The 25,180-nt window shown below is 47.5% G+C and overlaps 2 protein-coding genes across 3 annotated transcripts; both read left to right on the top strand.

Annotated features, from left to right (window-relative positions):
• Window positions 1-45: 45 nt before the first annotated feature.
• LOC127593604 (cadherin EGF LAG seven-pass G-type receptor 1-like) lies at window positions 46-6,769 on the top strand. The gene is made up of 18 exons (XM_052055154.1): window positions 46-256; window positions 377-560; window positions 640-783; window positions 857-1,040; window positions 1,129-1,296; window positions 1,398-1,524; window positions 1,594-1,794; window positions 2,650-2,824; window positions 2,925-3,037; window positions 3,121-3,200; window positions 3,331-3,457; window positions 3,601-3,726; window positions 3,836-3,969; window positions 4,456-4,556; window positions 4,640-4,783; window positions 5,075-5,335; window positions 5,416-5,785; window positions 5,995-6,769. Exons 1-18 carry the CDS (start codon window positions 77-79, stop codon window positions 6,020-6,022), a joined length of 2,847 nt encoding a protein of 948 aa, XP_051911114.1. The 5' UTR covers window positions 46-76; the 3' UTR covers window positions 6,023-6,769.
• A 1,366-nt stretch (window positions 6,770-8,135) lies between these two features.
• LOC127594018 (GRAM domain-containing protein 4-like) lies at window positions 8,136-24,774 on the top strand. 2 transcript variants are annotated; one of them, XM_052055850.1, is made up of 20 exons: window positions 8,136-8,369; window positions 11,019-11,220; window positions 13,184-13,304; window positions 16,683-16,803; window positions 18,335-18,396; window positions 18,818-18,959; window positions 19,117-19,142; window positions 19,279-19,370; window positions 19,488-19,579; window positions 19,654-19,702; window positions 19,908-19,979; window positions 20,059-20,102; window positions 20,189-20,298; window positions 20,461-20,615; window positions 21,299-21,316; window positions 21,787-21,931; window positions 22,047-22,140; window positions 22,240-22,330; window positions 22,414-22,482; window positions 22,805-24,774. In XM_052055850.1, exons 1-20 carry the CDS (start codon window positions 8,341-8,343, stop codon window positions 22,922-22,924), a joined length of 1,854 nt encoding a protein of 617 aa, XP_051911810.1. In that variant the 5' UTR covers window positions 8,136-8,340; the 3' UTR covers window positions 22,925-24,774. The 2 variants fall into 2 exon arrangements, with proteins under 2 accessions (XP_051911810.1, XP_051911811.1); XM_052055851.1 differs by lacking the exon at window positions 21,299-21,316 and having other exon boundaries at window positions 8,138-8,369.
• Window positions 24,775-25,180: the final 406 nt, after the last annotated feature.

A 25,180-nucleotide genomic window follows, 5' to 3' on the forward strand; every position in this document is an offset into this window, starting at 1 on the left:
ACCTCCACCGGCTGATCTTTTAAAAAAACGACTTCTCCTCGCCCAGAACGAAGAGCTCCGTCGAAACGGTTCCAGGATGGACGGCGAGCGCGCCGGGAGCATCGTGCGCTCGCTGCGCGGCGCCACGGGTGACGTCAAGGGTTACTACGGCAACGACTTGAAGACGGCCGCTCAGCTGCTAAACCGCGTGCTGCGCTACGAGAGCCGGCAGGCGGGATTCGAACTCACTGCGGCGAAGGATGCGGAATTCAACGAGGTTAGCGGAGACGATTACTTTGCAGGACTCTCGTTAATGGAACGATTTCTTTTGACGGGGGGGGGGGGGGAGCGACCGTGACACTCAAACAATACGCCGTCGTTAATGCGCTCTGATTAGAATTTGGTTCGAGCCGGAAGTGCCATACTGGACCCGGACACGAAAGCGCACTGGGAGCAAATCCAGAAAACGGACGGCGGCACTGCCCACCTTCTGCGGAATTTTGAGGACTACGCAAACACTCTTGCGCGGAACGTGAGGAAAACCTACCTCAAACCCTTCACCATTGTGACGGACAACATGAGTGAGTTAATACGACGCCGCGGTATGACGCCACAGACTTGTCGGCGGTGAGACGAGCTTCCCTTTTGCGCCCCCTGCAGTATTCTCCGTGGACTACCTGGACGTGACGGACCCCCGTAAGGCCACGTTCCCCCGCTTCCACGACATTGAGGAGGAATACCCGGAAGAGCTCGAATCCTCTGTGCACTTCCCGCACTTCAACCTCCAACGCCAGTGGCCCCGAGGTAAGAAATCGACACTCGCGTCCATGCGCTTGTGCTTTCTTTGCTTCTTCAACGATGCGCTCGTCCGAATCAGTGGAGCCCACAACGGCGCCAGCAGCCCAGACCGGGACCTCCCCGGCGGAGGGTCACACGTCGTACGACAGGAGCCGCCGCCACCTCGTGCCGGCTGTCCATCTCCCGGTTGCCGTGGTGATAGTGTACAAGTCACTGGGGACGCTGCTTCCAGAAAGATTTGACCCGGATCGCAGAAGTCTAAGGTAGACACAAATCTTTTCACCATGTATCCGGATCAGGGTTTTTACTCGATTTGCATCTGATTTCTTCCCTGATATATCGTCTTCCCAGGGTCCCGAACCGCCCGGTGATCAACACGGCAATCGTCAGCGCCGCCGTACACAGCGAGGGTCCGCCTCTTCCATTGATTTTGGACCCTCCCATCACGCTGGAGTACTCGCTGCTGGAGACGGAGGAGAGGACCAAGCCCGTTTGCGTCTTCTGGAACCACTCCATTGCGTGCGTTGGACACCGAAAAACCCCATCGTGTGCCATTGTGCCTTATTTTTTTTTATTTTTTATTTTTTGCATCATCGTTTTGCGTCGATATACGTGTTTAGGATCGGAGGGACGGGCGGTTGGTCCTCCAAAGGCTGCGAGGTGCTTGAGAGGAACAACAGCCACATTAGCTGTCAGTGTAACCACATGACCAGCTTCGCCGTGCTCATGGACGTGTCCAAAAGAGAGGTAGCGAAGTCACACGTTCACGGATTGGAACATTGCGGAAAACTTCTCTCCCCCCGCTCCTTTTCGCAGCACGGCGACGTTCTCCCCCTGAAGATTGTCACCTACGCCACCGTGTCCGTCTCCCTGTTCCTGCTCCTGCTCACCTTGATCCTGCTGTGTCTGCTGCGCCGGCTGCGCTCCAACCTCCACGTCATCCACAGGAACCTAGTGGCGGCGCTCTTCTTTTCCGAGCTCGTCTTCCTCCTCGGCATCAATCAGACCGACAACCCGGTGAGAGGAAATGTGTCATTATTATTTATTTTTATTTTTATTTTTTTTTACTGCCACACCGGTTCCTACCATCGTAAATAATTTTGCCAATCGGAGAACTCATGGTCTCAAGTCAAATGCCAGTCGTAGCTTGGGACGTTTACAGTTTGCACACACTTCTCATGTGGGATCATAAGATGTTGGAATACTTTGAAGTCTGCACTCACACACACTCACACACACTCGCACACACACATGCACCTCCCTTGGTGGAGACATGCTGCGACTGGTACCTGTGTCTAGAAGCAGGCCTCATAGCGGGAGACCCTGAGGCAAGCATTCTAATTTCACCTGATAAATCTCTCCCATGTGTCTTTTTTGGGGGAGGGGGGAGGGAGTTGGACACTTTTCATGTCTTGGGGAGTCATTACAGCGGGATTTAAATGTGCTTTTAGTCTACCCTGGTGGAGATAAGAACTCTTTGTACCTCCAGAGGTGGGGGGTGGGGGGGGCGGCTAATGGGTCATTGTTGGTGTTCCGGCACTTCACATCGACATCCAGCGCTTGTAACCATTCATGAAGCGTCCTAGTTTGGAGTGTGTGAGGTTCTTGGCTTGTTTTCAAATTGTAATTGAACAGGTGGGGTGGTGGGTGGGGGGAGGGGGGTGGACCTCATGCAGGATGATTGATCAGGCTGCCAAATAAGTTTCTCGGGCTTTCTGATCTCGCCCGCCATAAATACAGACATCGCAACTCTTCTTTTTAAGTGCATTCCTTCTTTCAGTCGAAAATAACGCCATGGGAAGCAGGAGGGACGAATTTTAAACTCTATGCCCCCCTTAATTTTTTTTTTTTTTTTAATTCCTCCCTTTGCAGTTCGTGTGCACAGTCATAGCCATCCTCCTTCACTACTTCTACATGTGCACCTTTGCGTGGATGTTCGTGGAGGGTCTGCACATCTACCGCATGCTGACGGAGCTGCGCAACATCAACCACGGCCACATGAGGTTCTACTACGCCATGGGCTGGGGCATCCCGGCTATCATCACCGGTAAACAATAAACCCCCCCAGCTTCGCTTTTAATCAGCTTCCCGGACTCTTCATTGGGTTCAGTTCTTCATTGATCAGTTTTGGGTTCCTTGTGTTTTAGGCTTGGCCGTTGGCCTGGACCCGCAGGGTTACGGCAACCCGGATTTTTGTTGGCTGTCCGTGCACGACACGCTCATTTGGAGCTTTGCGGGACCCATATTCGTCGTGGTTTTGGTGTGTGTGTGTTTTTGCTACTAAAGCATCAGCACAGAATTCCTTCGGATTTTTCAAAAAAATTTTTCTTTTTGTATCCGTAGGTGAACATTGTGATCTTTATCTTGGCCGCAAAGGCTTCCTGTGGTCGCAGGCAGAAGGCGGTTGAGAAGTCAGGCGCCATGTAAGCGCCGATGTTCTTTACGAATATCATGTGAATTATAATGCGATGAGATCAAGTAAAGCCGTAACATTTTAATCATCTGCCGTGAATCTTGGTGTGTGTGTGTGTGTGTGTGTGTGTACCACCTTAGCCCAGCACTTCGAATGGCCTTCCTGCTGCTGCTGCTCATCAGCGCCACCTGGCTGCTGGGCCTGATGGCGGTCAACAGCGACGTGCTGACCTTCCACTACCTGTTCGCCGGCTTCAGCTGTCTGCAGGTGATTCCCGAGTGCCACAAAAAAAAAAAAAAAAAGTGCCACTCGCGCGCAGTCGAGCGTCAAGACGGCGTTGATTGCGAACCGCCTGACCTCCGCGGTGCAGTTTGGGGCTGCCGTTGAACGCGATCGCCTTCGGTTCACAGGGCGTCTTCATCTTCTTCTTCCACATCGTCTTCAACAAAGACGTAAGGAAGCATTTCAAGAACGTCTTCACGGGGAAGAAGAACTTCCCCGACGAGACAACCGCCACGAGGGCCTCTTTGCTCACAGTGAGTAACCGCTTGCATTTTTTTTTTTTTTTTGGTGCGCAGTACACTGCTCAAACTACCGTTTTTTTTGTTTGCGCTTTTTCGCTGACTCGTCCGGGGTGTTTGGCAGCGCTCCCTCAACTGCAACAACACGGACGACGGCCACGTGTACCGCGCCGCCGTGGGCGAGTCCACCGTCTCCTTGGACAGCACGCTCAGGTCAGGAAAGAGCCGCAGCAGCTACCGGGCTTACGCGCTCTGGAGGTACAGCAACGCCCACTCCGTGATGCATCCCCCCCCCAACTCTTGACAAATGTCCCTTCAATTATTTTTCTCTGTGATCAGATCATTTAAGTGAGTCAGGGGCACTCGTTCAGCAGCTTCAGAGGGGTTTAACAGGTCTTGGATTAGGCCCCTGCTCATAAATCTGTCGTCGGGGTAATATGAGCTGACCCCCCCGAGGTTAAGGGATGCCGTGGGAGGGCGGGGAGAAAGGTGGCGTGCTGCCTGGTACCGGAGGCCCGCGAGCAGTAGGCATGAGACTGGAGCATAACTGCAGAGAAGGGAATTTATGACTGACACGCGCATGCATTTGTCTTTGTGGCTCTCGTTCAAAGAGTCGCAACGTATTTTGTCCTCCAGCCAAATTCGTCTCAGCTTCAGGTGCACAGCAAGGAATGCAAGAACTGACATTTGAACGGTCTTTAAAAATTCCCTTGATTCCTTCTCTGTCTTTTTTCGTCAATGCAGGGAGGAGTCGGGCCAGAAACCCAGCGTCTCATCCGGAACGGCCAAAGGGCACACGGATCTCGACGGGCCTCTCTTCCACAGAAGTGGCTCCAAGGCAGACGGTGAGCGTGTGTTTAAAAAAAAAAAAAAGGATTGAAGTTGTTGAATTTTTTCATCTCACCGTGCCTCCTTCTCCTCGCGTCAGATTCCGACTCGGACAGCGAGCTGTCGTTGGACGAGAACAGCTCCTCCTACGCCTCGTCGCACTCGTCGGACAGCGAGGACGACGACATGGACGTCAAGCCCAAGTGGAACAACGAGAGGCAGCCGGCTCACAGCACGCCTAAAGGTTAAGCGTTTTTGTTTGAACCCGCTCGGGAGAACATTTCAACACTCAGCCAAGTTTGATTCATTAAATAATGCGAAAACTGATTGAAAAAAGGTAATTCAGTCCCTTTATTTTAAAACAGCCCCCAAAAAATGCTCAAACTAGGGCAATAACGTCGTAAGCAAATATTTTATTTGGGGTCAACACAAACATATAGTGGTAACAATTAATGTATCAATGATCAAATTAATTGATGATTATTTTTGATAGTCGATGAAGACTTTTTTCATTATTAAACGTCAACCCCTCCAGTATCCAATCACGTGATGCCGTACTGGCCGACGGACGCCAACACGGCCAGCGACAGCGAGGAGCCCGGCGCTCCGGAGCGCCTGCGTGTGGAGACCAAAGTGAATGTGGAGCTCCACCCGGAGAGCAAAATCAACCACATTGTGGACCGGGGTAGGCTCGAGACCCCTCAGGACCAAGACAAGCACGTGGCCGGAAACACCAAGGAGGCCGTGACGGCCACCGGTCAGACTAATAGCAACCACCAACCCGAACAGAGAAAAGGTCAGAGAAAAATTCCGTTTTTTTTTTTCTTCTCCAATTACAAACCCAAAGAAGGATGCCAAATGATCTGTTACTGCCAGGGATCCTGAAGAACAAGATCAGCTACCCGCCCCCCCTGACCGACAAGAACATGAAGAACCGTCTCCGGGAGAAGCTGAGCGACTACAATTCGCCCACCATCACCTCGCCACCGCCAAACTACAACATGGCAACCTCCCCGTCCCCAACGTCGGTCAACATCATGGCGCCGTCGTCCCGCCGGCCCTCGCTGGCCTCCAGCGACGGCGGCGGTCGCCCCGGCAACAACGGGTCGCTGGTCAAACCGGCCGTGGCGCCACGCTCGCAGATCGCCGTCGCCTCATCGCCGGCGGGCGTCTACCGCGACACTAACGGCGGGATGGCGATGCACTTGAAGTCGGCGACGGTCAACGGCAGCAACGGCACAGAAGAGTGAGTGTATTTATATTATATTATATCTCCATTTTATATGAATATATACAAATAGAGGATGTCCTACATCACTAAATATAGATAATATAAAATGTAGCATTTTTTTTGTTTATATTTCATTTTCATCATTTCAATTAAAATTTGTCTTTAATTCCATTTTTTTACTTTGCATGTATTAACGTTAACGAGACTTCAATCTGACCTGTTAGGGACATCCAGACCAGCCCACCATTATGAGAAGAGGAGACCGGACCCTCGGGAGAGACCCACGAGTCCGGAGATCAGTATTAACCCAATTCGAAGGAAAGAAGGAATGATAAAGGGAACAAGAGGGAGGAGGAGGAGGATGGAACCCGGAGTGCCAAATGCATCAAAGGAATAAAAATTGGGGGGCGGGGAAGCAGAGACTCGAAAGTTGAAGACACGCCCCCCTTGGTATGTATTGCAAGTGTGACTGGTAGGAAACACGTTGGTACATTAGTCCCATAGGATTTCAAAAGAGGCAAAAAAAAAGTGCTCCTTTTGTTTTACTTTTGAACTTGGGGTAAAGCTCTCAAATTTGGTGAAAAGATGGCGGAAAAGCATCTACTTTTTTTTTTTTAATCAAACTTGAACAATCAGGAGATGAGCGTTGAGGCCTCCCAAATGCGTTTAAAGTTGAGAAGAAAGAGCACTAACGGAAGGATGGAAACACTGAAGCACTATAAAGCCGTTTCTCACATTTAGCGTGAAGATTCACGATGGAATTCTCCAGTTTGAAAGACCAGAATCCACCTCGCAGCTACTCTTTAAGTTATGTTTACCACTCACAAGGGTGCCTTCGTCTTGTTTCCGCCTGTGTGATCAATATTGTTTTAAGACGTGGTTATTTTTGTAACGTTGGGACACTGGAAATGTTTTGTAACATAATGTATATTTATTTTTTACGGTTCTAAGACACTGGAGTTAAGTCTGACAAATTAAAGATGTTGACTTTGTACTTAATGTTTTTGTGTGTGTGTGTGTGTGAGTGCCACCCGAGAGATGAAAGAATATCGGTGAGTGCTGATAAGAGCGTTACCGTACAAGGTTATGGAGAGCTGTTCCTGTCTCTCCTGACATTTTTTCCACTGCTCAGACCACTCACAAGAGGCCCGCCGGCACTGCGAGGTAAGCCACAAGATATTGTCCAGTACGTTAATGAGAGGAATGTTTTTTTTCGGGTTTACGTGGCAGATTGGGGGAGAGGCAGTACGGCGTTATGCAGGTTGGGGATGATGCATGGGCTCTTCATAAATGAACAGTTGGCTCGATTTGATTCAGTTCACACGTCCGCTACCACCAGGTAAGCATATTATGTGAAAGGTTAGAAGGCCGAGTCAGTTTGCAAGCCTACTTGGGGCTTTTTTTGTCTTGGCTACTGATGCCTCCCTTGAAATTGAAAGGATATCGAAAGTATAACATGTTTGTGCGTCACATATTTATTTGCCTAATGAAACACGGGTATTAAACTATGTGATCTTATTCATGCCAAACAAGTACCTAGTAACGAGAATTTACAGGTGACCCAACCACCTTATATATTAGAAGTGCAATTCTTCCATCTAGTGGAGGATCCGAGAATATAATATAATTGAAATTCTCCTTTGCGACGGGCTGCCCCCATCTCGTGGCCAATAATCGAAATTGAGCCTTCACAATAGGAAATATAGTAGCCATGAAATCTCAGTCGGCCTTTTCTTAGAATGTGACAGGATACATAGTACAAAAGGCAGTAAATCCACTTTATTTGTATAGCCGCACTTGATTTTTACAGTAAAAAAGAAAATACCAAGTTACTCAATGTTAACCATCAAAATAACAAAGAATCCCATAGCTATTCGTGGTTATCCAAGAGACTAAAAAAATCTGAATCATATAAATAATTGATCCGAATTAATGGATTATAACCCCCAACCCCACATTGTTTATCATGAAAAACTAATTGAATGGTTATCTGTGCTTTTCCGGTCCGTTGTGACGTAACAACTCCGTTGTCAAAACAACCTTTGCACCGACCAGAATATAGTAACACAGAAACGTTAATGAGACCACATGGTCATTTAAATGAAAATGTTGCATTACTTATGCGTACTTATGTTTACCATTAAAAAAAAAACATTTGTTTACGTGACAAATTGTGCACGTGGGGTCTCCCTCCCGAAGGAAGCCACTTTAATAGGTCCCTCTGACGTCACTTCCGTGGCCCTTCCCTGCCTGTCACCAGTGCGAAGGCAACGGGAGACGAAGCTAGCGTTACCACTGCAAGCCTCGGGCTGAGGCTAACGGTGCTGGCTGAAGCTTCCGGCGACGCTTTTCATTCTGGAGCGACGACACTGGTATTTTCTTTTTGTTTCCTGCCTTCAACGCCGTCCAGGACACGCGCACAAAAAAGAGAAGTGGTCCTTTTGGACGTTGCCGTGATGGACTGACTGAGCGACGGGAGCATTTTTTTTCCACCGCGACACTGGCGGTCCCCTTGGACGTCCTGAGCAGCAGGTGTACTGACGGATAAACGAAGGACAATCTCAGTGTTCATGAAACTTTGCTACGATTTACGCGCTGGGTAAGAAAATGTCTTTTTTTTTTTAAGGGCAGTTTGGGCGGTTTGTGTCACGTGCCGTGGTGTTGGAAGTATACCTGACAAAATGACGGTGTATTTCTATATTTCATGCGTCGTTTGCTTAATTAAAAAAAAATGAAATTGTTAACCAAAATCAAATGTCTACCGTGATCGCGGCAATTCGGCGCTGCGTTATGCTAGCTGGGCCCTCTGTGGTGGTTCAGCAGTACCAAAATATTTATTGCCCTCCTCCACGACCACTTACTTAATTATACTTGTTGTTTTTCATGTCCACGAACAACCTCTATAACTGAATCTAAAAAAATGTTTGTGGAATATTTTAACAACTGAAAAAAAATCTAATAAATAGAAAAAAGTCATTAAAACGGAATAAAAAAAAACAAGAGAAATGAACGCCACCCCTCAAACATATTTTGAAAAACAGAAAAAAAACCATAAATCTGAAAACTTTGAAAAACAGAAATCGAAAATAAATTAAAAAACAAAGCACCACCCCCAAAATTGAGAGCAAAAATATAACATACACATCTTTACCTTTAAGCTTGCAAAGAAATCTTACAGATTGTTTCTAAGTGGCTATTGTGGTGCATTCTTGGTGCACGTAGGAAGCGCGAACGGTTCAAATTCCATGACGCCTCCATGCCACATGCCACAAAAAAAAAAAAAAAGTACTCCCACTTGACATTGGAAGGAAAGCAGATTTGTCTGTCAACCCCACCGGCCCGTCTACACTTGATTTAAAACAATTATGACCCATACTTCATTTTATGTGAGGGTTGTTGCGTTTTTTCAATCTGGATTTGAAAACAGCTGTCCACTCCCCACTGTATTTTCCACTTGAGAAATTGACCTGCTGTTCACAACCTATTGATCATCTCTTGTTTATGTAACCGCCGCGATGATCTAATCGCAGCGTATGAGTTGGCAGCAGTAATTACATGATGAACATGTTTACTAAATGTCATTATTTGGAGTGCTGAGTGACTAAAGTTAAGCGCCAGACCTGACCCGGTGTTGCCTCTGCACATTTTGGATTTGCTCGGCCATCTTGATGTTGGCCCCAAGGCATTACTCGAACATTCTTTGATCACATCCGCCATGGAAAGTACGGTGGGCAGCACACAAGTAGATATCAAAAATGCAAACATGCTTCTCTACCATCACCACTTGGGGATGCTTAATCTGCAAGAGTTATTTAAAGGCCACGTTAATCCCTCTCTTTGTCAAGGAATCGCCCATGGGGAGAGCCCAGATAATGAGGGGATGACCTAGTATGTTGTTTTGGATGGAAATTGCGATATTTAACAGGGGGGGGGGGGGAATTACAGATTATTTTTAAAAATCGTTCAGCCCTACTTCTGTATGATATATTCTATTTTTGACCTGCTGATATAGGGCGGGTTTACTTCTGGAGAGCCTTTTTATAGCGCGTAAGCCACAAGCAGCTGTGATTGGCCGGCGCGCCGTCTGTGACCCGCATGGCCGACCGACAGTAGCCTCCATCTACTATAGGTCATTGGCAGACGAATACAACAGACACACTTGCCTACTGTGCGTATGATTGCCGGTTAAGTTATTTCTAAATAGTAGCATTTAAAATAGTTAACGTTCTCCAATTAATTCCGATAGTTCAATCCCCCCCCCCTCTTTAGTGTCATTGCTTCCATTTGTTTTCAGTTTCACCTGTCAATTTACATGACGGCAGCATTTGGCTCTCAGGGAAAGTCCTCGGAGGGGCTTTTAGGGCAAGCTCAAAAGTGTTGCGTGTTCACTTGCTCATTTCGCCGTGACACGGTGCGGAAAAAGGAAGTGTTTAATGACCTGCCACTCGCGCCATTTTTATTCGCGCTCTCCCGCAGGCAACACCTGCCCCACCGGTTGAAGCTGCAGTCTCGGGAGCCTGCGTGGGTGGGCTGTCTACAAATAAATCAAAAAAGGAGCAGGTCGCTATGATCATGTCGCATGGGGAAATGCGACATATTTGTTTCCCGGGTGCATCTCAGTTCACTCAGGCTACGCATATTTGTAACGGCAAGTCTCTGTTTTATATTTCAATTTTATTCCGAGCAGCTATGTTATGTAAGGACATAAATGTTTGATCGGCATCGATTCAAGTCAAGGTTGGTTGCAGCAGCAGTCGTATGAATGAATGAATGAAGAATGCAGCGGGACTTTTCTCTTCTTCCTCAAGCCTGCAGCAGATCATAATGTAAAATTTAAAACCTGTATGACAGATGATGTGTTATACAACAGGAACACTCCAAATCGCAAATTGGGCATGATGACATTTTTTTCAAGTGGTGCATTCGGCTCGTGACGTCACTGGTTTGTTTTTGTGTTTTATATCACGCTGCTATTTTTTTTTTGTTTTATGAACAACAAAAAGCGGCTGGTGTGAACAGTCTGAACCGAGTTGCCAACAGTCAATATAGCACGATAGTGCAACACAGCCATTTTGCCTGCTCCCCTGCAATCACGCCCACCGTGGAAATGAGGCCAACTGATGCGCTGCGGTCACGTACGTGTCAGACGGGTGAAGAGGATATGGTTGTCACGGGTTACAAACGCGCGCATCCTGTGCAGACTGAAGGCCGACTGTCACAACGCTGTGTTTGTGGTCCCCCCCAACAGGGTTGCCATCCGCCATGTTAAGCTAAAGCCCAGGTGCGCGGTGTTGACCATGCTCAAGCGGCTGGACAAGATCCGCTTCCGAGGCCCGAGGACGCGGGACGACTTCCCCGAGCTGGGCGACTCGCCGCCCGCCTCCGACAACGAATGTAGCGACGACGTGCCGCCCAAGCGCGCCGCCAACGACGAGCCTCCGCGAGACCCCGTAGGTGCTTCTCGAAACACGACACACCAAATTGTTTTCGCCGTTTTAGCCTTGACGGACCCCGGATGCTTTTGTCACGGTGGTATTTTGAGGCACTCATGAATTATTCTGCTCTGATCTCCACACCCGACTGAGCAGGTGGAAGATTGCTTTTGCTTCATATTTCAGATCCACCTTGGTAATATCAATCAGGATTTCCCCACCCTTTGTGGGTTTTCCCCCACCCCCCAAAAACAAAAAATAGTGCTTGTTTGCTCTCTCATTGGCCCCGTTTATTTTATTTTTTTTCTTCTAATGAGCAAAACATTCACTATATAAAGACCGACATGTTAAATCAAACTCGAGAGCCGGTTATCTCCATGCTAACATATCATGTAAAGCGCCATAGGCTGGCTAACGGAAATTAGCATATACATGTTGCGGTCATCATAAGATTTCAAACAACTACTAGTTGAACACACACACATGTCGCAAATACAAACATGACAAATGATACTCACAGGAATGGATCTCTCTGCTGTGTATTTTTTTTATTTTTTTTTCGAGGAGCCTTTATGATGTATTAATAGCACGCCAAACTGGAAAGCACCCCGGAGATTGCATTCTTACTTTGAATTATTCTCTTCCCATCTACGGTTTCTCCAGTGACTCCCAGATCACTCCCCAAATTCCGACAAGGACCCATTCAAGTGTTTTCACGTGCGTTTTAAATGCATACACTTGAGCTTTGCTTTGCCGCGAGCGCGACGGTGTTGGCCCACCGCACTGCGAGAGCGTCATTCACGTCACCACGCAGATGACTCACAGCCAGAAAAGCTAAAATAGGCACTGTGCCACACACACACACACACACACACGTGCGCAATCCCTGAACACATTCAACATTACGGCTGTGAAAGTCCCCCCCCGGTACGCAAATGGCTCAGTCGAAACCCACGCAGGCTGCACTGATGTCACGTCATTTGGCGGCTGTGAGGTGATGCGTTTAGCCATTGCAATTTTTATTATTTTTTTTGGCGCGCGTCTTCTCTCGAAAAAGCCAATAGCGAGTTTAGAAAGGCGTAGTTGTTACTGGGAGAGTGCTAATTTGCACTTCCACACACGTGGCTGATCATTACCACCCCCATGGGGCTTTTAAAAGCAGGGGTGGGTTGAAAAAAAAAACAAAACAAAAATCACTCCCTATAGTAAAACTAATATAATCCTATAAAAACACATACTTAGAACTTAGAATACTAATTTTGTACAAAAAAACATGATTGTGCATTTCTAATAAAGGTTTTGAACCGATTCACGGCCTACTTCAATTTTTCCAAGATTCGCCTTGGACACGCCGAGTGCAAGCCGAGGCTCGACCTAACGTAACCCCTCGGCCGAGGCAGCCCGATTGATTAAAGAAGCTGCGAGAGTGGCTGTGAAATTAATTACAATCACGATTAATACTGATACCTCATTGGGTGACGTTTTTCATCAGTGTATGTCACCTCGTGGCATACGGCTTTCGTCCAATTATTATTATTATTATTTTTTTGGCTGTTTTTTTTCCTCTTCTCTCCCCAACTGCATTGTCAGGTGATTGTTTGGCGGGAGGCAAAGCCTCTGCAGTGTGCGCAGGCGTGTGCGCGTCTGCCTCTTAAAGGACCCGAGGCGAGCCGTCGCCACTTGCGCCAGCATCCCTCCTTTTGTCCGTGCACGTCCCTCATCCTTCGCGTCAAAGCCAGCCGCCTTTGCGCACGTGTTGCCAAAATAGGAACCCCCACACTCCCTTTTGTTTTTCGCCCCCCCCCCCACACCTCTCTTCTCAGCTAGACCTGAACCGAGGAAGGGGAAACGCTAGTGTGAGTCATGCGTAGTGTGTGTCGGCTCAGGTAGCCTTAGTCTTGAAATCACCAGAAAATGATTTTTTTTTTTCCTTCATGTATAATTTAAAGATGTTTTTCTTTCTGTGTGTGCGCATTCACAGGCCGGTTCAGGGTCTCCCATCATGGCCGCGGCGATGCAGGACTTTCAGAGGTCCGAGTCGGAACGGCTGAATGAAGTCAAAGGACACTTGGAAATTGCCTTACTGGAGAAACACTTTCTACGTGAGTACGCGTACGTCTGCGTATCCGGTTTTCGCTCTAAAATATGACTTAGCTGCCATATTGTGGCACCTTGGTGCCAGTGAACTATGTCGAAATGAGCCGCGGAGCTTCATGGGGGAGGGGGTTGAAACTTCTCTCTCTCTCTTGTTCTTAAACATGTCTTTTGGCTCTCCTTCCCAAAATAATGCCGGGACCCACACCGCCTGCGAAAACAAACACCCCCCTCCCCCCCCCTTTGGAAGTGTATTGTGTTGTGGCCCGCACCGGACGTACGCGTTTCCATTCTAAATGGTTTGCGGACACGGTGACCCATGCCCTTCCTTAATTGGTTAATATGGAACCATGTAGACATGAGATCCCCAAAAAAAGATGCTGGTCCTCCTTTTTCAATTTTTTTTTGGGGGGGTCTGCTGCTATAGTTTTATTCTTAAATGGATTTTCAAATCATTTAGTCTTTTGTTTTTCTGGTACCTGGAAGAATTTCCTTGTTGGAGCGCTCAGGTGATGTTTGTTGCCCTTGGGTTAGCGTCCACTTCCTGTTTCCTTCTCAACCGACAGTCTCCATTGAAACCTCCCCCGTCGGGTTGGATGCCATACACACCGCCCCCCCCTCTTTCCTCTTTCTGTCTGACTCTTCTATTTTTGTCCAAGGTGGTCTTCGAGGTTTTTTTTTCCAGCGTCCCTTTCAGTGTATGACAAATATGGACTTAGTATCGCGTGCATCAAGTAGAGCACCGTATGGGGTGGAACCCCCCCCCTCCCCAAAACAAAACAATCGATACGGTTCCAGCAACTGAAAACCTTTATTGGGCTATTTCCGAAGGCCGAACGGCGCGATGCATTAGCCACGTCAATAGCGCAACCCCGGCGTCCTTGAACGAATCACAAGAAGGGAACGTGTCGACTCAGGAAGCTTCTTTCGGGGAAAGCCACGACTCGCCTTTGAGCGAGGGGGATTTGTTGTCGTTTCCAACGAGATGATTGAAAGCGATCTCGTTTGGGGTGGGGGAGTCGCGTATGGAAGGTCATTGGCGACGGAGCGTTCTATACTGACCAGCCGATCAATGTTGCTGTCCTAGCTGCCGTTCTATTTCACGCCGTGATGAAAACACACACACACAAACTTCTGCGGCGAAACATCAGAGCACAGCTGAAGGTCACTTTAGATCCGGAGATGAATCACATTAACCGAGTGATCCCATCCTGGTGTTATTTGTACGCAGCTCGTCCAGATATTTAAAAAAAAATCTTCAGTGCGCCTTTTCTAAAATGATCATATGATCTGAAATGTTCATCCACGGTTTCTCGGAAGCTGTAGAAGCGAACGGTTTCTGTGCTCTTCTCGCGTTCTCGGCGGAGACGAGCAGATGGCTGAACGTGTCACGCGGCCGCCCGCGAGGTGACGGGGCTGATTTGGCCGTGAAGTCAGCAAGTTGTGGGCACAAAGGGGGAAACCAAAAGGGATGAAAGCGGAATTTAGGTCACTTGTGAGACGGGCCGGCCAGAGCACAAGAAGCCACTGTCGGTCACAAGACGAAATGAAGCCCGGATGACACTTCTTCCTATCGTGTTTTCACGGCTTGACACCCAATGATAGCGTTTTATTGATGTATTTATTTATTTTTGTGTCCCCCCCCACCCCCTCCCTCGCTGAGATTGCCACAACTGAAACTTGGCTTCCGTCTCTCTTGCTCCGCGAACCTTAATGACCCCCACCTTCATCCAATGAAAAGCGCCATTGTTCCCTGCGCCCGATTGGGAAAAGTTCACGCAGTATTCCCCCCCCCCCCCCCGCCCCTTTTGGGGCCATGGCAAACCTTGATGAAATGTGATTTTTGCCGGCTCCATAGAACTCGAAACGCGCAAGATTGCCCGACCTCCTCGATCTCGGAACGTAATGTACTTGTGCCCGATTACAGATTCCTTGCCCTATTATGGTGCAGGCCCCACCTCTCGCTACCTCCGGTGCCCCCCCCCCCCCCTCTCCTGTCCTTCCCCCGGTGCCTCGTGCACTCAGTCCAGTCCCGGTTGCTGGCCGCAAGCAGAATAGTCTCCGATGTTGCCTTGGAAGGAGATCATGTTGACTCAACAGGACGTTTGAGGGTGCGAATTGGAAAAGGGGGGGGGAGAAGTGGCAGTCGTGGCTCAGTTTCAAGATCGACCCGACAACGGGCTCCCCGTCGAGCCGCTCCTGCTCCGGCGTCCCGACCGGCGGTCGCGTCCGGAGGCGGACGAGGGAGTGCAAGGTGGACGACTTCACCTTTGACGGTTTCGATTTGCTCTACGCCGGAGCGGTCGATAAGCTGAAGAGCCACAAAAGTAGCGGCGGCCTCAGTAAGTCGGCATCGGCGTCCGCGATCTAGTTTCAGATTCAAAACAGGCGTGTCGACGACGTTATTCATTTGACGGATAATCGCAAAGGGCCTCGGAGGAGCCGGAGATTGTACGTCATCAGTCTGACACGCGTGGCTGCGGTTTTTCGTTCTGGACTCCGGTAGCTAACAACACGTCGTGTAATTTTCAGTTGGTTTCATGTGTCAAGGTCTGGATTGGGTCCTTGGTCACGCCTTGGGCTATTCACGCTCCCCACGGGTGGCTTGAATGCCACTCATCCACTTCTGGTTCCCTTCGCTTGGGTTAGCTAATATCCTAATAGGGTTAGCCGACGACTGCTGCGCTCCTGGCACTGATAAGCTAGCTAGCGTCTAAGCCGATTAGGCCGTAGAACCCTTCGGCCACCTTTCCGAACCCCATACATGAATTTCCTACTACCTCGTCAATGCAACACCAACGCAGAAAATGGTTGGGGGAGGGGGGGGCTGTGAGGGCAATCATTTACAGAAGCAAATCCATGAATGTAATCGCAAATCAAAATGGACGCTCCAAAAGCCAGGTCGGCGCGAACGAAAAGGAAGTTGCTAACGCGGCCGCAACTGGTCTCAAATCATTTAGAAAGAGAGAAGGCTTTTTTATTTTTTTTTCCGGCGATATTAAAGAGTGGCTCGCTCGTCGCCCCCCCCGCTCGAGGGTGTTTTTCCTCTTTTGTTCTCACTTTTTATTGCCTTGCGTCCTTAAATATTCATGCATCCCTTTAGTCCGGCAGACAAAGGAGCGGGAGGAAATGCAGCCCATGTTGTTCTAGAAAGTCCCGACACCTGAGACCGCTCGATGCTGGAGCCTGGCGGGGCGGATTATTGGGTCGGAGCTGAAGGTTGAAAGACTGAAAGTGCGGAGAAAAAAAACAAAAGCCAGGAAGGACGAGTCGTCGCAGGCGTTCGATTTAAACGGACTCGCAAATCCATGTTTGGATTCACGTCTAAAAGGCCAACATGGCAGCTTATATGTCGAGGTCCCGATAACGGCCGTCGTGTCTTCCAGAGGAAGAGCTGAGGAAGCTGCGCGAGGAGACCAATGTGGACTCCCTTCGGCAGGAGCTGGAGAGGGAGCGCAGCAAGCGGCTGGACCTGGAGCAGAAGATGGGCGACGTGCTCAAGTCCAGGTAAAAAAAGCCACAACGTTGACACCTTCTTCAGGAAGATAGCGCTTATATTTCCCAAGCCTTTTCACTCCAGCATCATTTTAAAGCGATTCGGTCACATTTTCTTGTCGGATACGCACAAATGGGGGGCCGCATTCAATATTAATGTCAGCCTCTCAACTGATCAATAAAACTAACGATCCCAACGCCCAAAACGAAAGCCCTCCCGCGTTGCGGCTAATGCTAATGTTTAGCGCTCGCTTAAAAGGCACTCTCGCGCTCGCGCAATTAGCGTCCACCGCTACATTGCCGGCATTTGAAATGTTTAACCACCAAACCTCTGACTCTATTTAATTAATGAGCCGAAAAGAGTTAAAAAAAAATAAATAAAATAAAAAAAAAAATTCCATCCGCTTCAAAATGTCACCGTTGCGCTTTTGGGTAATTGTAATTAACTTGAGAACTTGGGTGAGAAGTTACGTTTTATGTGATTGGGTATTTTTTTTGCTCGTTTTGTGTCAAAATGGTTTATATAGTCAATCCAAACCAAAAAAATAAAGGGGGGGGGCGCCATATTTCTCCATGTCATCCCTTAATGACGCATTAAACCACAGCCAAACCACATCCAAGCGCACCGCTAGCGTCCTCGTCACGATCCGATGATGCTCGTCGATGGCAAAATTCCACCGAGGGAATTCGCGGCTCGGAAACGTTGAACTCGAGACTGCCAAAGACGGTTCAGCAGATTGTCCCGTCCTCCGGGGAATGCTCCTGTGGAACGGTTGTAAACATCCATCGGCGCTATTCGCCAACCAACGAGGGTGGCGCTGGCGCTCGGTGGCTGAAAATAGAGCCACTCTGGTCACGCTGGGAAGTTTCCATGTGTGAAGAGGAACGGGCCGAGTTAAATTTAGTCGCGAATGCCGTCGGTAGACTGCGCTGGCCCAGATACGGCGTATGGAAATTTCCGCAATGTAATGAGCAATCTCCGATAGCAACTGACATTTTTATCGGGCGATTTTAATTTCGCCAATTGAGAATATGTGATACATTTTTGTTTCTCTGGGGAAAAAAAAAAAACTCGGCATGCCAAGCGTACGTTAATTCAGGTTTCGCGGCCAACGGGGGGCGCCACCACATCCCATTTTGCATGTGCGCCATAATCGAGGAAGAAGCTGACACAAAAATAGAATGAAACGGCATTCCATTTTCACAGATTGGTTTCTAAATAGAACGTTAAATCAAACAATCCCCAACGATATGAGTCATTAAAAAAACTTTCCACGGGCTCGACCGTTTTTTTTTTTTTATTTGGTTCCTTTAAGACCATCCGCAGCTTCCCCCAATGTCAATTACAGAAACCAACGGTTTATCGAAATGAAAAATAAAACCGCAACTCCCCTCTTAAAAAAAAAAAATGTTGGTTGATTCTGTTTGGTGTCTAGCTAAATATGCCAACTGAAAGCAAAAGCAAAAGCAAAAGCAAAAAAAATTGTTTTTATCCTGCCACTGGGAAGCGAAAGTAACACCCGCTTGCACTCTTCCACCTCAGGCTAGAGGATTCTCCGCCGCAACCTCCTAGAAAACAACAGTCGCCCTCTAATAATGGAACAGGTAAGACCCTTCACCCCAAGGGGGGGGGGGGGGGGGGGGTAGGGGGGGGTTGGAATAAATAGTGCCAAGATGAGTGGAGGGGTTTGCAGGGAAAGTCTCTCCAAACAGGAAATGACGAGGTGCGTATACGTGAGATACAAAGTGGGAAAGGAAAGGGAGTGTTTGGAAAGTGCGGGTTATTCTTGGATGTGTGTTTTTAACGTCATTAAGGGGGGGGGGTACGAAAGTGCACAATAGTCAGCTGGTGGAAATGTTTATTTTTTGTGTGTTTGTTTTGCTATTATTAGCATGTTTTGACCTAGCCGTACGTGTGTTTACACAAGCCACCTTAAAGATGAACTGTGAACGTTATTATCGCGGGAATTTGAAAGGAAGCGCAACCGCGCTTGACACGAAAACCCCCGTCGTGTTTTTTCCGAAGCGGACAAGCAGCAGCAGAAGGAGGTGTGGCGCTCGCGGCTGCAAAAGTGGTTGCACGAGCGCTTCGGCGTCTACGTGGAGGACTTCCGCTTCCAGCCCGAGGAGAGCGCGGTGGAGGCTGAGGAACCGCTAAGTGCTAAAAGGTGGGCGGTGGGCGCACCCGAATGCGACTCGTCTTTCGCCCGGTATTGATCTGCCGTTTTTGTTGTTGTTGTTGTTGTTGTTCGAGCAGATTTATGGTGGCTCTGCGGGTAAAGTTGTTTGTGTGTTCTGAGCTTCTGTTGTGGTCTTCCCATCCAGGTTGACGGAAAACATGCGGCGACTCAGTAAGTGCTTTCGATTTTGAAAAAAAAAATAGTCGGATTGCATCCCCCCCCCCCTTTTCAATATTACAACTGCGATCTAATCTGCATTTATTTGACTTGATTTGACGTCGGGGGGGGGGTGTCCTGACTGTTTCAGAGCGAGGAGCTCGGCCTGTCACCAACTTCTTGAGGAACCTCTCCGCCTTATCCAGTTGGCACTCCGTCTACACCTCAGCTATTGCCTTCATTGTGAGTATTCCCCCCCCCCCCCCAATAGCGCTCCCAATGACAAGTATCGCATTATACAAAGTTAATTACGCCTGGACCGCGGCTGTCTCATCCAAAATCGTGCCCACTGTGTTGCAGATCTACATGAATGCTGCTTGGCATGGCTGGGCCTTCCCCATGTTCCTCTTCCTGGCCATCTTGCGCCTGTCCTTAAATTACCTCATAGCAAGGTAAGGCGCCGAACCGCCGAGTCACAAAAGCGAGAAATATGAAGCTGATGTATGCCTGTCGTTTTGCTTTGCAGAGGTTGGAGGATCCAGTGGAGCATTGTGCCTGAGGTCTCTGAGCCCATGGTACGTGCCGCTCAAACGGTGTTGATGCTTTATGGTCCTCTTCATTTTCAGTGCTTATTTGCCATCCTGTACACATTGGCAGTGTTTCTAATTGCAATGTGGTTTTTGGTTCCATATTTCCTCTTGAATGTTGGGGCTTTTTTTTTTGCGCTCGCTCAGAATTCTAGTTTAGGTGGTGAACCTCGAATGCATTTGTGCTCTGCAGGAGCCTCCAAAGGAAGACCTGACTGTGTCTGAGAAGTTTCAGCTTGTCCTTGACGTTGCCCAAAAAGCACAGGTGCCATTTTTATTCGTTATTCCACTTAAGTGGTAGTTGTTGACCCATCCCTTTTTTTTTCTTTTTTTTTTTTTTGCAGAACCTTTTTGGTAAGATGGCGGATGTTTTAGAGAAGATAAAAAAGTAAGCATTCGACATGAAACTCGAGCCACAAAGTAGACATCTGCTGTTTTTATTGTTATTATTATTATTATTTTTTTCCTCCACAGCCTCTTCATGTGGGTGCAACCGGAGAGCACCCGTAAACTGTACATCTGCCTGTGGGTGGCTTTCATCACCTCCTGCGTGCTGCCGTACAAGCTCATGGGCTTCATGATCGGTAAGGCGACAAGATTTATTCCTCGCTGAAATGACTTGAGTTTGCTTCAGTATGCACAAACAAATGCATACGTACAGGAATCGGCGCGCGCGGGCTCCGGGCACTCGGAGTTCCTTCCGAGATCGTCTCGCGTTGTGATCGTTCCGTGCGTCTCCTTTTCAGGCCTGTACGCCGGCGTGAAATTCTTCATCATCGACTTCCTGTTCAAGAGCTGCCCCAAGCTGCGCGACAAGTACGACACGCCGTACATCGTGTGGAACAGTCTCCCCACCGACCCCCAGCTCAAGGAGAGGACCAACGCCACCGTGTCTCGCCGGGTAAGCGGCGGACGCCCCCCCACCGCCCCCCACCCGCGTTCAAGATCATCCTAAAGGGCTTAGCCATGCAAAAAATATGCCTAATGGCGCGAGCGGGATTATTTTCCGCTTTTCATTTCTGCACGGCTGATGCAAAAAAAAGCTGCCCGTTTAATCAGGTGTGTACCTGTTCAAGGCTTTGTCGTTGCGTCACAATCCCGTCTGCGTCGGGTTACATAAATTCAGAAGCATTGAGTCACGGTTGAGAAGGAAGCCGGGCCTCAACTCAACTCCAGGTGCAGAAAAACAACTCCGTTGTATTTCATGAGCATTTTCAAAGTAAAAGCGCGGCCGGAACAAAAATGCTCCACGTGAACAATAAAATAAAAACAAAATTGCAGTGCTTGAAAAGTTGGATTTATTTCAAAAGTTGGAATTCCCCCCCAAAAAAGTGCATCTCAAATTTCTATATTAAAATTAATTTTGATATTTATATATTTTTTCACGAACTTGTGAGATTCATCTGCCTCCCACTACTGCCCTCTGTTGGTCAAAATAATGTCACGAATGTATGGTGGCGGCCCATTCGATGATGAGACCTGCAACGTATTTGGACATCACAGGTGTGTGTGTGTGTGTGTGTGTGTGTGTGAGAGATGTGGACTCAGTCACAGGATGTCCTCTGCCCTTTCTCTCTCTCTCAGCTTTCTGCCGTAGAGAAGGTAGGGCCCTCGCTGTGTCTCCCTCTGTGGTCAATAGGATGTCAGTGGAGTGGACCTTTTTGAAAAAGTAGTTTCTCCCTTGGTTCATATTAGCCTTGCTTCACACACGTTGACGTTAAGCCCATTTGAACCGTCAGTTCACCGTAGCAGTTGCTCTCGCTGTCGCTTTAATCAGTAGTTGTCACGAAACAAGACAGAGTTCACGCGTGGATGTTAAAGGGTTAGCTGGTGGGTGCATTTGAGCTCTGTTGCTAACCAAATCAGCAGAAGCAAATGATTTTGGGAGTGAGATTTTTGCCATTCGCAGCAGCGCTCGATGCCTCTACTGTAATGTTAGGCGATAGATTCCCTCTCCCATTTAGTGGCCACCACTCGTGTCAAACGTTCCCCACCTGTCCTTGTTGCCAATCCCTCGTAATTTTCCTTTTTGTGTTGCTTCCGTCCGTCTTTGGTTCTCGCTTTGTCTCTAGGTGCAGCCTGTGGCTTCCCGAGGGAGCCTGGCCGCGGCGCCGTGCGGCGTAAACCGCGAGGACGAGGCCGGTCGCTCCCACAGCACCAAGAAGGGGGCCTTCCACGAGATCTTCAACCTGCCGGAGTCAGAGCGCCCTCTGGCAGGTGAGAGCCTTGTATTGCAGCTTTTGTACAAGCCCCTCGCATTCTTTCTTCTAAGCTGCATTGCAGGTCTGAAATATGAGGAGCTTTGTTAATTGGTCAATGTGTCTGTCGCCAGTGTGTGAGAACGGCTGGAGGTGTTGCCTGATAAACCGTGACCGAAAAATGCCCACTGACTACATCAGGAACGGGATGCTTTACGTCACCGAGAAGTAAGTGGAGCAACTCTCCAAGGTTTTTTTTCTTTTTTCTTTTTTTTCAAGACATTGAAAAGGGAAATTAATGATGCCACCCTCTGTGTGTCCCCTTAGTTATTTGTGCTTTGAGAGCTCCAGTTCCAGGTCGGGCTCCTCCAAGAAGAATAAAGTCATCAAGCTGGTGGACATTACTGACATACAAAAGGTGACTAGTGCTAAAAAAAAAAAAAAATGGAGCAGTATCCCAGTTCGTAATGGCAAGTCAAACTTTTTTTTCTTTATTTCCAGTACAAAGTGCTCTCTGTCCTACCGGGAAGTGGAATGGGCATCTCAATAGCAACTCCTTCCACCCAGAAGGTACCAAGTGAAGTCTATTTTAGGCAAAAATTATGGTTAAATATTTTTTTTTTAAATCATTGCAATGGTGTGCAGAATGTCTTTTAATACAAATGACAAATTATTTTCCTGAAATGTTTCTGAAAGTGACTGAAATGGTTGCCAGCCGATCGCAGGGCACACCTAAGGACAGTATAGAGTGTTAGAGAAAACCCACATAGGCACACAGAGTATACAAAGGCTCGAGCCCGGAACCGATGGTGCTGAAACAGTCGTTTCCTATCAGACATGACTGAATTGAGAATTTGCCGTCCGCCCCCCACCTCCTCCCTGTCTGCTCCAGCCGCTGGTGTTCGGCGCCATGATCCACAGAGACGAGGCCTTCGAGGCCATCTTCACGCAGTACACCAAGGTGGTGACCACCAGCAAGCCGCAGGCAGCCGCCACCTCTGCCGAAATTTAGACGCCCATCCCTCGAAGCTGCAGGCGCCGTCCCACTTCTTCCTGGACATGTTTTTTTTTTTTTTTTAATGAACAGAATACCGAGGAGGGGGGCTGGTCCTCCCTGGTCAACTAACTGCTTCACTCTGTTGTTCCTCTTGTGTGCGCGTTGCATGTGTGACAAAATAGTCTTTTTTTTTCTCCTTTTTTTAAAATGTGCATTTTTTTTTAAATCCTCTTCCAGGGATGTGATTCCTCACTATCATAACTGGAGCTTTAAGAAAATTGTCAACTGACCATGTTTTAAGCGTCACATAAAAAAGCCTTTTGTGTTAGTTTACAGTTGGTCGGTTGCTTTGCTTTGGTGTTTTGGCGTCAATGTGAAATACTGTCTTTTTTTTTTTTTTTTTCGGTCCAGATATGCCTTTTAATTACCCGTTTGGACTGATGACTGACTCAACTCAAGCGAGAACAATTTGCATTTCAGCACAACGTGGTACGAAATAGGCTTCTATTCCATGACTGCTCTTCTCTCCCTGCACTTTATTATTATGGTCATTCAACTGGACCCTTTGCAGAAATACGTTAATTAATAATCACTTCCGGTCGGGTGATTAAAAACAAACAAACAGTGCTTTTGTGTATGAGTAAAGCTGGACTTAACTCCTTCGAGGTGTCGAAAGGTACTGCCAAACTCACGGTTAGTTTTTTTTGTTTTTTTTTTGGGAGGGGGGGTTATTAGTCCCCTAGAGATTCAGACAGAATAAAGGCCAACGACATTAAGGATGCTAAGTCACATCAAAGCACATTGACAAAATGTCAAGGTTGCACAAATCATTTTGAAATTAAAAGTCGACCGGGTATGACATTAACCATGCATGCAATCGACCGGCTTGTACAGTGACGTTTTATTTTTTTTATTGTTGTATTTTTGTGTTCTTGGCACGATGTGATTGGATGTCGTCTTAAAAGATTTCTACCAGAAGCCTTTTTTGTTGTTTGTTTCAAACGAGAAGCACAGAATGTATCGTGTTTTTTTTTTTTTTCAGCCAAATATTTTATCTGCCATGTTCTGCCTAACTAAGCTCATGTTTACACAAGCTTGTAAATAATTTTCATTTTCTTCGCAGTTTGAATTCCTTTTCCGTCTTGGGAGTTTTGACAACTGCTGTCGTTAATTCACGTTGGGTCACGTGTTTTTAATTTTAACCAATAGGAAACTAGGGGGTAATTACCACTCACGGAAGCTGTTGCTTCCCTCCCCCCCGTCGGATTCGACAAACATTTTACGTTGTCATTTTAATGTCCTTAGACTGAAATTCTCACTGCAACAGTGTTTTTGGGGGGTTTATTAAAACAAACAAACAAACAAACACACGGGCCTCATAATTGTCAAACCCACTTTAGACCGAATCTTGCATCGAAATAATCCCAAACAATTTCTTGGGAAGCTGTCGCGCTTGGTTACAAACGGCCTCGTTGTGACTCAAACGGTAAAATGAATGTTGAGAAATCTGAGTTCTGTTTTATGCAACTAAATTGTTACTGTATGGTTCAGTCGGTGCACTTTAACCTCCGAAACGATTTAAGAATGAATTACAAAAAATATTTAGTTTCCTGTGTGATTAAAATTTTTTGCAATGTCAACTGAATGAATTAGCCAAGCCACATGATGAAGACAATTAGCTATCGGTGGAGTGAAGTTACAGGCAGACGTTAATTTACATTGCTGTCCCTTGTTTTTAGCTAGCAATTGCGATTTGTTAGCTACAAGTGCACAGTGAAGTCCATTAAAACACTGGGTTTTGAAAGAAATACGTTTATTGTATGGGATAATGTGATGTACATTTTGTATGTAAACAGATTTAAGAGCTGTCGTTTCCTGTGTCCTTTTTCTAACGACCACTGAATAATGCTAACATGCTGTTTATTATCCATCATGACAGGTCCGCAACAGTTGCAATGGTTAGTTTGACGCCATTCAGAGGCTCAATGAATGCAAAATGTGGCTATCCGTTCAAATGTGTTGGTTTCAATGGCAGAAATCCAACTTTAGCATGACAACTAAACAAGTCTTTTTTTCCTTCCCCTCCACCCTACAGTACCACAAATCGCCGCTAGAGGTCCCTGCTGTACAAATCATCAGTTCATCCGCTCGACGGCACAGGTCAGTGGTCCAAATATTTTTGACATTATACAGTTGTTTACGTTTGATTTCACTGTAGTGGTGCTCATAAATACTAAAAAAAAAGCAACCCCCCCAAAACTTTTACTTATT

Source organism: Hippocampus zosterae, chromosome 21 (genome assembly GCF_025434085.1).
Source record: "Hippocampus zosterae strain Florida chromosome 21, ASM2543408v3, whole genome shotgun sequence".
Lineage (NCBI taxonomy): Eukaryota > Metazoa > Chordata > Actinopteri > Syngnathiformes > Syngnathidae > Hippocampus > Hippocampus zosterae.